At 49.8% G+C, this 13,453-nt stretch overlaps 1 protein-coding gene and 1 long non-coding RNA gene across 4 annotated transcripts in view; both read right to left on the bottom strand.

Annotated features, from left to right (window-relative positions):
- Window positions 1-2,591: 2,591 nt before the first annotated feature.
- Window positions 2,592-13,453, bottom strand: part of GPI (glucose-6-phosphate isomerase) — a 28,510-nt gene continuing 17,648 nt past the window's right edge. Inside the window, exons 10-18 of the mRNA XM_036441174.2 lie at window positions 9,196-9,256; window positions 8,730-8,773; window positions 8,393-8,545; window positions 7,335-7,464; window positions 7,143-7,219; window positions 3,503-3,631; window positions 3,230-3,305; window positions 3,079-3,145; window positions 2,592-2,984 (exon numbers count right to left, since the gene is read on the bottom strand). Coding sequence (XP_036297067.1) covers window positions 2,852-2,984; window positions 3,079-3,145; window positions 3,230-3,305; window positions 3,503-3,631; window positions 7,143-7,219; window positions 7,335-7,464; window positions 8,393-8,545; window positions 8,730-8,773; window positions 9,196-9,256 — 870 coding nt within the window. The 3' untranslated portion in view covers window positions 2,592-2,851. The remainder of the gene's footprint in view (window positions 2,985-3,078; window positions 3,146-3,229; window positions 3,306-3,502; window positions 3,632-7,142; window positions 7,220-7,334; window positions 7,465-8,392; window positions 8,546-8,729; window positions 8,774-9,195; window positions 9,257-13,453) is intronic.
- LOC118720835 lies at window positions 9,271-10,470 on the bottom strand. Of its 3 annotated transcripts, XR_006741824.1 has the most exons (4): window positions 10,423-10,438; window positions 10,190-10,315; window positions 9,599-9,941; window positions 9,271-9,498 (listed from the first exon to the last, which is right to left on the bottom strand). It is a non-coding gene; the product is annotated as an uncharacterized LOC118720835 (long non-coding RNA). The 3 variants fall into 3 exon arrangements; XR_004988547.2 differs by lacking the exon at window positions 9,271-9,498 and having other exon boundaries at window positions 9,596-9,948; window positions 10,197-10,315; window positions 10,423-10,470; XR_004988546.2 differs by lacking the exon at window positions 9,271-9,498 and having other exon boundaries at window positions 9,596-9,941; window positions 10,423-10,467.

Here is a 13,453-nt window from a genome sequence, read left to right on the forward strand (position 1 = left end):
GTTAATCACAAACGGGTCCCAGGAACTACTTTGGGTGGTGAAATGCTATATATCTCAACTGTGTGGTTAAATGACTGTATACATTTGTAAAAATTCAGAACTGTACACCAGAGGAAGGTGAATCCTACCTAATAAAAGAGCAATATGCAAATTATCCATCACTCAGATACACCCACAAACCACACCCACCAGCCAATCAGAGCAATTATGCAAATAAACCCAACCAAGATGGCTACAGCCACAGAGAGCAGGAGGGAGGCTTGGGTTTCCCAGGCAACAGAAGCAGCCAAGCTTTCCACCTGCCCTTGCCAGCCTAAGCCTCCACTCAAGACTACAAAGTTTCAATTATAGAAGATAAACAAATCCAAACAAAAATGGCTGCCAACCATGGATGGAGCAGGAGGCTTGGTTCTGCTCCATGCTACAAAGTTTAATTGTAGAAGGTAAATAAATCCCAGATACCAGGGCCTCCACTCAGGTCACCAGAGGGCAGTTCGGAGGCACCAGGCCTGCAAGGGAGGGCAGTTGAGAGGGACCAGACCTGCAAGGAAGGGCAGTTGAAGGCAAATAACCCTGCAGGGGAGGGCTGTTATGGGTGACCAGGCCGGCAGAGGAGGGAAATTGGGGGCAAACAGGCTGGTAGGGGAGCAGTTAGACATCAATCAGAATGGCATGGGAGTGGTTAAGGGGTGATCAGGCTGGAAGGCAGAAGCAGTTAGGGGCAATCAGGAAGGCAGGCAGGCAAGTACAATAGTTGGGAGCCAGCAGTCCTGGATTGTGAGAGAGATGTCTGATTGCCCCTTGAGGGGTCCCATTTTGGAGAGGGTGCAGGCTGGGCATGAATTTCGTGCACTGGGCCTCTATTTTTACTATATGTAAATTATATCTCAATAAACCTGACTTTAAAAAAAATGCATGTTACAAAAGCACTATCTCAGACTTCATATCAGGGTGCAAAAGAAATTAATGTTTTCCAACTCTAAGACCATGTGGATTCCTGCAATAGAGAGGAATTGACAGGACTGCTCTAGCCATGAAGACAGAAGAGAAACAGTCCAGATATGGAAGATGCTGACAATGCCTTGCCATACTAGCAGACAGCAGCTGTGCATCGCTGAAGGATGCCCAGGACCAAACCAGAGACAGTCGGACCTGCATCACCACCATTTGTCCACCATCCAGAACTGAAATATCATTACTAACATCTATACACAAGGAACTGTTTGACATTGAAATTGGGACTCAAAAGAACTGTTAGCCCAGAAAGAAACTCACTACAGACTGATTCATATGCTTTCAGCATAACCATTATGGCTTGTCTCATTTTCAGTTCTTATGTATTTCTTGTATCACATGATCTCATGCATCTAGGGGAAATAATGAACAACATAAACTGATGAACAAGGTCAGACCCGGAGACGGGGAAGCATCTATCAGATTGTTGGACATCAGAGGGAAGGTAGAAAAAGAAACCTACTTCACTAATAGAAAGATGTCGACAATATTCAAGTGGACATTTGCACCTGTATGATCACTTTCTAGAATTAGGGTATTCTTCACTGAGACTTTGGGAGTAGTTTGCCTTCTTACAGGAGCAAAAAATATGAATTGTGGCTTTCCTGTCTTAAGGCATGTGACCAAGCTGAGGACAACGCAGAGTTGAGTGACCCAGGAGGGAGTGGGGTAACAGCAGTCCAGTAACAGGGTCCAAGGCAGAAGGTTCCCAGTCTGGGTTTTCACATTCTGGTCTAGAGTGTATATCCTGAATGCTAGCCTCTAGCCTGCCCAAAAACTGTGCCCCTCACTCTTTAAGGTTCCTCTTCCGCTTAATTAATCAGACATAATATTTAGTATTTTGAATAAAAGACTAGTTTGCTCAAAAATCCTCTTTTCAATGTCTACCTTATAGAAGGAAAGAATTACCTGGGCATTTGCCAGGTAATGGTAGTCACCCTTACTTTGGGCCAGGAATTTACCCAAAACAGATATAATCTCAATGTGGTTTGTAAAGTCATTAGTGAACACAAATATACAATTCATCAAAAGTCACAATGGTGCCGAAGCTGGTTTTGCTCAGTGGATAAAGCGTTGGCCTGTGGACTGAAAGGTCCCAGGTTCGATTCCGATCAAGGGCATGTGCCTTGGGTGCGGGCACATCTCCAGTGGGGTGTGCGCAGGAGACAGCTGATTGATGTTTCTTTCTCATCGATGTTTCTTAACTCTCTATCCCTCTTACCTTCCTCTCTGTAAAAAATCAACATGTTAAAAAAAAAATTTCACAATGCCAAGACCAGTTTGGCTTAGTGGATAGAGCGTCGGCCTGCGGACTGGAAGGTTTGATTCCGGTCAAGGGCATGTACCTTGGTAGGGGGTGTGCAAGAGGCAGCTGATCGATGATTCTCTCTCATCGAAGTTTCTAAATCTCTATCCCTCTCTCTTCCTCTCTGTAAAAAAAATCAATATAAGATATTTAAAAACAGAAATTCACAAGGGTGAGCAGTAGAAGATGAAGAATACGTCACTCTTCCTACAGGTGCTCTTACTCCTGCAGAAAGCACCATCTCAGGAAACAAGAGGCTGAGCTTACAATCTCCTTTGTGGCATCTTTATTTTTTTCACCTGGTACATGAACAATGTAAATGTGGGTCAAAAAGCAGCTGCACTGAAACACTTCAACTAATTGTAAAACAGAGGGGTGTGGACACAGAGGGTGGGGGTGACATTTCCAGACCAGCTTACTGGGCTTGTGGTCTAAGCCCGTGACCAGAGGGTGTTCTGGGCAGGACCAGGCAGTGCAGACTCTGGTGAGGAGGGACAAGGACAACAGGGACTGCAGCCCAGCAGGAGTTTATTAGCTCCTGGCGGTACACTCCTGCTTGATGAAGTTGATCAGCCCGTTGGTGGAAGAATCATGAGAGGTCACTGGGTTGCTGCCATCCAGCTCAGGCTCAATTTGCTTAGCCAGCTGCTTTCCCAGCTCCACTCTGCCAGGAAGAGGAGGAAGAATTGTATGAGGAGGTTCCAGTATTGCTCCTGAAATCCACAAGCATACCCCCCTCTCCTTGATCAGTAACTCACCCCCATTGGTCAAAGCTGTTGATGTCCCAGATGATTCCCTGAACGAAGATCTTGTGCTCATACATGGCTGCAGAGGCGGCAGATGTGCACATTTAGGACTCTCCCAGCCCAGTACAACTTACCCCAAGCCGGGCCTGCCCCACTCACTTACCGATCAAGGCTCCAAGAATGAATGGTGTGAGCTTGGTAAACATGATAGAGTTGGTTGGACGATTTCCTTCAAAGACCTTCAGAAAACACCCGGGAACAGCCCCCAGTTAGCTGTGATCCCTAAGTCCTCAGAAGGGAAGCCACCTTGCCCCAGAAGCAGGGATATGTAGGTCTTTTAGGATGGTCCCTCCTACTGTGTAGGACAAGCCTTGGCCCCACAACTTGATCCCTCCAACTCCAATATGCCACCTAAACCCACTTCAAAAGTGCTTACCTTGTGTGGCAACAGCTTCTCCAAGTCCCCTGTGCTCTTTCCTGCGGCCTGGAGCTCCTTCCGAGCCTCCTCTGTCGACTTCCCTCTCATCAGGGCTTCAGTCTGGGCCAAGAAGTTGGCCAGGAGGATCTGATGAGAGAGACATCACATTCTGCTTGGAAGCACTGCCCGAGCTTCAGGCAGAGGGATGAGACCACTTGGAACTTACCAGTCACAGTTAATCCCAACATGGGCCAGAGGGCCATCCCCACTCTAGAGCTCAGCTGGAGCCCAGGGGGACAGCAAGCACATCTGACGACACCAGAAAGTAGGTAACTATCCAGGAATATGGACTACTTGCCAAGGGCCCTGCTAAGAACTTAAATGACACCTACAAAGATTCCCAGGAGGAAAGGCATCATCTCTCTTGAGTGGGAGCCTCAATTTCTTCAAGTGAACAGCACTGATTCGCAGAAATACAAGGGGAAGAATCAGAATTCAAACCCAGGCCTCTGGGTCCAAACCTGGTGCCCACAGTAATCCATGCTAATCTGGATACCCAAGGTGAGGTATGAACGATCCTCTTAAAGGACTTTATCAGGTTAAGATTTAGATGATTTCCCCATTTGCTACCATGTAGGCAAGATCTTGGCTCTGTGATTTTTTTACCTCCTGATGTTACACCTGTGTATGTCACATTACATAGCAAAAAGGATTTTTAAAAAATATATTTTATTGATTTTTTTTTTTTTACAGAGATGTAGGGAAAGACATAGTTAGAAACATCGATCAGCTGCCTCCTGCACCCCCTCCCCACCACTGGGGACATGCCCACAACCAAGGTACATGTGCCCTGATCAGAATCAAACCCAGGACCCTTCAGTCCACATGCAGACGCTCTATCCACTGAGGTTAGGGTGGCAAAAAGGACTTTACAGATGGAACTAAGGTCACAGCACGACTGGTGTGGCTCAACAGTTGAATGTTGACCTATGAACCAGGAGGTCACAGTTTGATTCAGTCAGGGCACATGCCTGGGTTGTGGGCTCAATCTCCAGGCAGGGGTATGTAGAAGGCAGCCAATGAATGTTTCTCTCTCATCATTAATATTTCTATCTCTTCCTCTCCTTCTCCCTTCCTCTCTGAAAGCAATAAAAATCCTATCTAATAAAGAGGGAATACGCTAATTGACCCTCATGCCATCACAAAGATGGTGGCGCAAACAGCCAATAAGGAGGGAAATGCTAACTGACTGCCCCGCCCTCAAAGAAGGTGGTGCCCACAGCCACAAGATGGCAGTGTCCAGTACCCTCAGCCCAACCAGCACACCTGCCTCCAGAGTCCCCCAGTCCTCTCAGCCCCCCAGCTGCCCAGGGCCAGCCTGAGGCACAGGCAAGCCTTGGATGGCGGCTTCCCAGCTGCCCAGGACTGACTTGAGGCACAGGTAAGCCTCAGCTGTCCAGCTGCCCAGGCCGCCTGAGGCTCAGATAACCAGGGCCACTGAGGCTTGTGGTGCTGGCAGTGGTAGTAGCAGAGGTGTGATGAGAGCATCAACCTTCCCCTGATCACCGGTCATCTTGCCCCTGAGGGCTCCCGGACTGTGAGAGGGGGCAGGCTGGACTGGGGAGCCACCCCCACTCCAGTGCACGAATTTTCATGCACCGGGACTCCAGTATACTTATTAAAAAGAAAAAAAAAATTAAGGTCACAGATCTTAAAGATCTAGAGATTATGCAGGTGGGCCCACTGGGCACTTAAAAGTAGAAGAGGATGCCGAAACCAGTTTGGCTCAGTGGATAGAGCGTCGGCCTGCGAACTGAAGGGTCCCGGGTTCGATTCCGGTCAAGGGCATGTACCTTGGTTGCGGGTGCATTCCCAGTGGGGAGTGTGCAAGAGGCAGCTGGTCGATGTTTCTCTCTCATTGATGTTTCTAATTCTCTATCCCTCTCTGTTTCTCTCTGTAAAAAATCAATAAAATAAAAAAAAAATAAAATAAAAAAAAGTAGTGACCCTGAAACCCCGTCCCATCTGTAACTGTGAAATGGGACAACAAAATAGATCACAAACGAAAGAAATGGAGGACAAAAAGCGTCTGGATATAGAATTCAAATCTACGCTTATAAGGTTTTTCAAGAATTTCCTAGAAAAGATGGATAAGGCCTATGAGGATATGAAAAGAGATCAACTAGAATTAATAAGGAGTCATCGAGAAATGATAAGGGATCAACAAGAAATAAAGACTACATTGTCTGAAATAAAAAATATTTTACAGAGTCCTAAAAACAGAAGGGAAGATCACAAGAATCAAGTCAAAGATTTGGAACATAAAGAGCCAGAAGACACTCCTCCACAGAAGCTAGAAGGCAAGAGAATCCAGAAAATTGAAGATAATGTAAGAAACCTCTGGGACAACTTCAGGCGAACCAACATCAGAATTATGGGGGTCCCAGAAGATGAGAGAGAGCAAGATATCAAAAACATACTGAAAGAAATAGTGACAGAAAACTTCCCCCACCTGGTGAAAGAATTAGACTTACAAGTCCAGGAAGCGCACAGAACTCCAAACAAAAGGAATCCAAAGAGGACCACACCGAGACACATCATTATTAAAATTCCAAGAGCAAAAGACAAAGAGAGAATATTAAAAGAAGCAAGAGCAAAGAAGGTAGTAATCTATAAAGGAGCACCTATACGATTGTCAGCTGACTTCTCAACAGAAACCATGCAGGCCAGAAGGAAATGGCAAGAAATATTCAAGGTGATGAATAGCAAGAACGTACAGCCAAAAATAATCTACCCAGCAAAGCTATCACTCAGAATCAAAGGCCAGATAAAGAGCTTCACTAATAAAAAAAAGCTAAAGGAGTTCATCACCGCCAAACCAGAATTATATGAATTGCTGAAGGGGGTTCTTTCAGAAGAGAAAGTAAACAAAGATAAAAATTATGAACAACAAATATGTAACTATCAACAAGTGAATCTAAAAACCAAGGAAATTTAAAAAATCTGATGAACAATATTAACTATTGAATATAATAGAATCAGAGGTATGGAAGGGGAGTGAACTGACGATTCTTGGGGAAAAGGGGAGAGGGGGGCGTGGGAAGAGACTGAACATAAACTGTGCACCTATGGATGAGGACAATGGGGAGAGGGGAAAGGGCAGAGGGTGGGGTGGGAACCTGGTGGAGGAGAGCAATGGTGGGGGGGGGGGAAGGAACATTTGTAATAATATGAACAATAAAAACTTATGAAAAAAAAAAAAAAAGTAGAAGAGGAAGGCAAATGAGTCAGTCATAGAGATGCAACAGAAGAGAATCAAAGCTTGAGAGGGTCTCAACCCACTATTGCTGATTCTGGGATGGAGGGGACACGAGCCAAGGTGGCTTCTAGAAGCCGAGAATGACCCCCGGCCACCAGCCAGCAAGGAAACTGGACCTTGGTTCTAACCTGAGCAGAGAGCCAGGAGAGCCTGGTGGACTTCAGACCCAAGAAACCAAGATAACAAATGGATGCGGTTTTAAGCCACTAAGCGTGTGGTCATTTGTCATGGCAGGAATAGAAATCTAGTCTAACTGCCGATGGATGCGTCCAGTCTTACGAGGTCTGGTTGTAGCGTGAGCCTAGGAAAGCGCGAGGGGGGTCTGGAGGGGGCTCTTACCTTGTGATGCAGACCCTTCCTTATTGGGTGCTGGCTCTGAACCGGGATGAGGAAGTCACAAGGTATCATCTTGGTGCCTGTGAACAGCACTGTGGTCACTCAGGCACTACTCCAGCCCACAGGGGGCAGCACCGACCAATGGAGAGATCTGAGCTGGTGGGCCCACTCCCTCCCAGGCCAGGTGGGCCCTACCTTGGTGGATGAGCTGGTAGAAGGCATGCTGGCCATTGGTCCCTGGCTCCCCCCACACAATGGGGCCCGTCTGGTGGTCCACACGGATGCCGGACTTGGTGATGTACTTCCCATTGGACTCCATGTCACCCTGAAATGTGGACAGAAACCAGCCCTCTCTCTGCAAGTGCTGCTCCCTCATACCCAAATCCTGCCCTGCCCTGGCCCTGAGAGATATCTACAGGCATGATCCTTTCATCTTCCTTCACCCGTGAAGATACAGGACCTCAAGCTTCCTAGCTTAGGCCACTCTGCAGGAAGGAGCCATGACTAGGAGAAAGTGGGTATGAAGGTTCCAGGAAGAACTCCCTAAGGGAAGAAATTGGGTCACAAAATCTTCAACTGGTTTCTTAAGGGAGAAGCAGGCTGGCGCCCAGAGTGAGGAGCCTTTGAGGGCTGTCACCCAAACGGACACTGGGCTTTGGGACGTCTTGGCCCTCCTTCAAGCACGGGAGTCACTGTAGGTGCTGGTGAGTCTGCTGTGCCTGCCCAAGGGCTACCAGGCAGGAACTGGGTCTGTGCTTAAGACAAACAGGGACAGCTGAGGAAGGGCTGCCTGCCCAGAGCGGAGGCTGGACTAGGGGAGGGGCTCTGGAGATTCGGGGGGGTGGGGGTGGGCAGAGGGCTGTGAGTAGCCCAAAGAGGCACCACAAACTGGGTGTGACTTGCTTTTCTGGAGGGACAAAGGGAGTAGAAACCATAGGGGTCCTGACCTGTGGCCCCACCCCATCGCAGGCACACAGAGTGATGTCCAAGAGAAACCACCCAGCTGAGAAACATGCCCTGAGCCAAGCCAGGACTTAACTGGCTAGTCATGCCCCCCCATGGAAATCAAGCGTGGCTAACACTCAGCTCAAACAGATCCTGGATGCAAAGATTCACCCTGAGATGGGGAGCAGAGGTGGGCCTTGGTCATGCCCAGGGGTAATGGATATGCAGGAAGCTGGGTATCTGGACTCAGGCCTCTCAGGCCCCCCAAAGGCTATGCTGACCCCAAGGCCTGGCCTGGCAGCTCGTACCTGCTGGAAGTAGGCTGCAAAGCGGTGCAGGTACTGGTCATAGGGCAGCATGGCATGTGTCTCACACCCAAAGCAGTTGATGTACCAGACACCCAGCAAAGCCAGCAGGACGGGGGCGTTCTTCTCCAGGGGCGTCTTGCGGAAGTGCTGATCCTGAAATGAGAGCAGGGTGGATGGGCGCTGAGCAGCTGCCAGGGATGGGAGGGAGGAAGGGGAAGGGACGGGGGCGGGGGGAACAAGGGAGGAGGAAGAGGAGGGGAGGAGAGAAGGGGAGGAGAGGGGGAAGGGGAGGGAGCTGGGCCACTGCTTGGCAGAGAACACAAGCCTCCGCACTTACCATCCAGTGAGCCCCAGAGAGCAGCTGCTCGAAGTTGTCAAATCCTGTGACACAAAAGCAGCATCAACAGAAGTGGTCATGCCCTAAGCCCTCCTGGCAGTGGGCGCAGCTTCTTCTGGAACCAGGGAAAGGCTAGATGGGGAGCCAGGAGGAGGAACTGGGCCTGCGGGAAGCCTCTCTTGTTGGATCAGCTCTGAGCGCAAAGATGGATCTAACGCCTCACAGGAGAAACGAGGCTTCCCCAACCCCCTGGGAAACAAGCAGGACTGCAGCTGTGAGGGCAGAGAGAAAGGCCAACCTGCAAACCCAAAGAAAACTCGGTCCCTCCCTCTTGACCTGAAAGACATATACCAGCCAAGGGCAGCAAGGCCAGGGGCCAGTGGGCACAGGAAGGTGCTCAGTGACACGAGCACCCCACAACCTTAGACTTTCAACATCATCTCCCAAGACAGAAACACTCACTCACCCACATGCAGGGCGATGGAGAGTCCAATGGCTGACCACAGCGAGTAGCGTCCTCCTACCCACTGAGAGAGACAGGAAATGGTGCTGAGGAAGGGTTGGCACACCTGCCCCCTCCCTCCTGCCACAAAACTTGCCCCCCCCCCCCCCCCCAATCAATGCTCTTCCACAGGTGCAGCTCAGAGGGCTGGGGCCCAACCCACCTCCGGTCAGGTGCTGAGACTGATGAGAGCCCGAAGACTCAATCAGAGACCTTACCAGAGCTGGCCCCGTCTCCTCAGACACCGAAAGACCCAGCGCCTCATACCTGTGCCTGGTCAGGTCTCCTGAGACACCTACAGATCCAGAACCCCATACCTGTGTCTGGTCAGGCCTCCGCAGACACCCACAGATCTAGAACCCCATACCTGTGCCTGGTCAGGCCCCCTCAGACACCCACAGATCCAGAACCTCATACCTGTGCCTGGTCAGGCCTCCTCAGACACCCACAGATCCAGCACCTCATACCTGTGCCTGGTCAGGCCTCCTCAGACACCCACAGATCCAGAACCTCATACCTGTGCCTGGTCAGGCCTCCTGAGACACCCACAGATCCAGAACCTCATACCTGTGCCTGGTCAGGCCTCCTCAGACACCCACAGATCCAGTGCCTCATACCTGTGCCTGGTCAGGCCTCCTCAGACACCCACAGATCTAGAACCTCATACCTGTGCCTGGTCAGGCCTCCTGAGACACCCACAGATCCAGAACCTCATACCTGTGCCTGGTCAGGCCTTCTGAGACACCCACAGATCTAGAACACCATACCTGTGCAGGCCTCCACAGACATCCACAGATCTAGAACCCCATACCTGGGCCTGGTCAGGCCTCCTGAGACACCCACAGATCCAGCAACTGATACCTGTGCCTGGTCAGGCCCCCTCAGACACCCAAAGATCCAGAGCCTCATACGTGTGCAGGCCTCCACAGACACCCATAGACACCCAGAGATCTAGAACCCCATACCTGTGCCTGGTCAGGCCTTCTCAGACACCCACAGACCCAGCGCCTCATACCTGTGCCTGGTCAGGCCTCCTCAGACACCCACAGATCCAGCACCTCATACCTGTGCCTGGTCAGGCCTCCTGAAACACCCACAGAACTAGTGCCTCATACCTGTGCCTGGTCAGGCCTCCTGAAACACCCACAGAACTAGTGCCTCATACCTGTGCCTGGTCAGGTCTTCTCAGACAGACACCCACAGATCAGCACCTCATACCTGTGCCTGGTCAGGCTCCTGAAACACCCACAGAACTAGTGCCTCATACCTGTGCCTGGTCAGGCCTCCTGAAACACCCACAGAACTAGTGCCTCATACCTGTGCCTGGTCAGGTCTTCTCAGACACACACAGATCCAGAGCCTCATACCTGTGCCCGGTCAGGCCTCCACAGACACCTACAGATCCAGCGCCTCATACCTGTGCCTGGTCAGGCCTCCTCAGACACACACAGATCCAGCGCCTCATACCTGTGCCTGGTCAGGCCTCCTGAGACACCCACAGATCCAGTGCCTCATACCTGTGCCTGGTCAGGCCTCCTGAGACACCCACAGATCCAGTGCCTCATACCTGTGCCTGGTCAGGCCTCCTCAGACACCCACAGATCTAGAGTCTCATACCTGTGCCTGGTCAGGCCTCCTCAGACACCTACAGATCCGGTGTCTCAAACTTGTGCCTGGTTTATCTCCTTGAACACTGACCAACCCAGTGCCTTGTACCTATGCCATGCCTGCATCCTCAGACTAATAGGTTCAGTGCCTCATACCTGTGTCCAGCCTGCTCTTGACACACTCACAGGCCCAGCAGCTCATAGTTGAGCTTCACTGATGGCTTGAGCCTTAGCTCAAGACTCACGAAGGCCTACTATTCCTTCACACTGTGCCTTTTCATGCCATAATACAGATTCTACTTTGTATCATCAGAATCCTCAGAACTTGCCTGGCTGCAGTGGTTCAGTGCACCAAAAGGTTGCTGTTTGATTCCTGGTCAGGGCCCATACCTGGGTTGCAGGTTCATTCCCCAGTTGGGTAATGTACGGAAGGCAACTAGCTAATCAATGTCTCTCTCTCACATCTCTCTCTCTCTCCTTCCCTTCCTTTCTCAAAGATTAAAAAAAAAAATTAGTAAAAGAAATCTGACGGGTGCTTGAGCCTAGCTTTGAAGACAGGCATTGCCCATCAAAGCACCGAGGGAAAAGCACTCCAGCAGCCAGAACAGCAGACGCAAAGGTCCTATGGCAAGAGCAGCTTTTCCTCAATAGTGAGAGAATGAATTCCCACAGAAGATGCTTTGAGTGACTTAACTTCCCACTTATCCCGAGGATAGTTCTTTTACATGCTAAGGACAGATGCTAATTTCATTACATTAAATGGATGCCTCGAAGCATTAAGGCTTAATTCTCTGCTGGAAACCCACTGAAATAGGCTGGCCGGGCGGAAACAGGGCACAATCTAGAAGATGAAAAAAGGAGTGGGGGCTGGAGGGTAGAAGCTGAGAGGCAAGGCTGGAAAATGGAGAAGTCTGGGAGAGTGAAATGGAAACAGGAAGCCACTTAGGACCCCCAGTGGTCATCCAGAGAATGATACTACTCTGGGAATGCAGATTCAGGAGGCTCAATCAAACAGGATGAATTGGGAGAATAAGAGAACCAAGTGGGGCCCAGAGGTCTCTGCCTGGGTAATAAAGAGGGATGGTGGGGGTCTGCACCTGAAGAGGGTCCAGGTTTGGGGGAACCTTATCTGACAGACACAGTTTCACTGGCCACACAATGCCTAACAAAGGCACTCAGATCTCACCAAACAGACTCAATTCTAGATACTGGACTGAGAGCCAAAAAGCCCTGAGACTGACTGATTCCAAGCTGCGAACCTTGGCTAAGGCAGGTCAACAGACCTCACATTTTTGGAAAGCCCAGCAATGTCAGTGTCTGACTTGAGACTCTAAAACCTCAACCTGCAAACACAGGTGTCTAGACCTCATCTGTAGCTACAGTGAGCTTCTTAGACCACATCTTACAGATGTAGCTCCTCAGCCATTCAACATTCTGTGCCTGACCTGTGCTCCTTAGATATTACTTTATCTAATGAGACATAACCCTATCTTTTTCCTCATCTGGGTGAGTCAGGCCCTATGCCAATCAGACTACAGACCACACTTTGGACTAGTTATGGATCCTCAGGCCTCTACAATACCTTGAGTTCTGCCTATCAACCTGACAGGATGCTGACCGAGCTTGAGGCACACTATCTGTCCTCCTTGATCCTAAGGGCTCTTAAGACCTTCCCAGGCAGACCCAGGCACACATACATAGAATGACTTTGTCTTTCCCTTGATGAGAACCTCACACCACCCATATGACCTTGTCCAATCCTACCACTGAAGTTCCCACCTGTGTCTGACCCTCCTTCTTAGGCCTCAGCAGCCACACCAATTATGCATTTCAGGGCTAAATCTTGCCCAGTCATTTTGCCTAACAAGCCCAAGGATGCCAATTTGTACCTGAATCCAGGAGGCAAGAACCACCTAAGATCATGTTTCTACACCTCTGCCCATATGACCCTGGATCAATGGTCTCACTGACAAAGCCAGCATTGGGCATGAATGCAAAGGCTTCCCCTGAGAGATTAGCTCTGTGTCCTACTGCACGGTATACACCCGTCAGAGGCAGGAGTTAGATAGCTCCGCTAATGGACCAAGTTTCATATACCTGCCTATCCTGGAATGCCGTGCACTGGTTCTTCAGGCCTTACCACAAGACCCAAGGGGACCTAATTTCACCTGAATCCAGTATGTGAAAGAGCCAACTCTACCTACCTGTGTTCAACTCTCTCTCTCTTTTTTTTTTTAAAATATATTTTATTGATTTTTTACAGAGAGGAACAGAGAGCCAGAAACATTGATGAGAGAGAGTCAATCTATCAGCTGCCTCTTGCACGCCCCCCACTGGGGATGTGCCCGCAACCAAGGTACATGCCCTTGACTAGAACTAAACGTGGGACCCTCTCAGTCCGCATACCGACACTCTATCCACTGAGCCAAACCAGTTTCGGCTCAGCTCTAACTCTTTCATAAGACAGTACAGTTGGCAGACAGGCTTTGCCTACCTGCCTTAGACTCTGGTTTCTCAAACTATATGAGGTGGGCCCCTCTACTTACCCACAGGCTGATCATGGGTTCTCAGATTACACTTGATGGGCCAGCTTTATCTAGCTGTATATGACGCTG

This window comes from Pipistrellus kuhlii, unplaced genomic scaffold (assembly GCF_014108245.1).
Source record: "Pipistrellus kuhlii isolate mPipKuh1 unplaced genomic scaffold, mPipKuh1.p scaffold_m20_p_17, whole genome shotgun sequence".
Lineage (NCBI taxonomy): Eukaryota > Metazoa > Chordata > Mammalia > Chiroptera > Vespertilionidae > Pipistrellus > Pipistrellus kuhlii.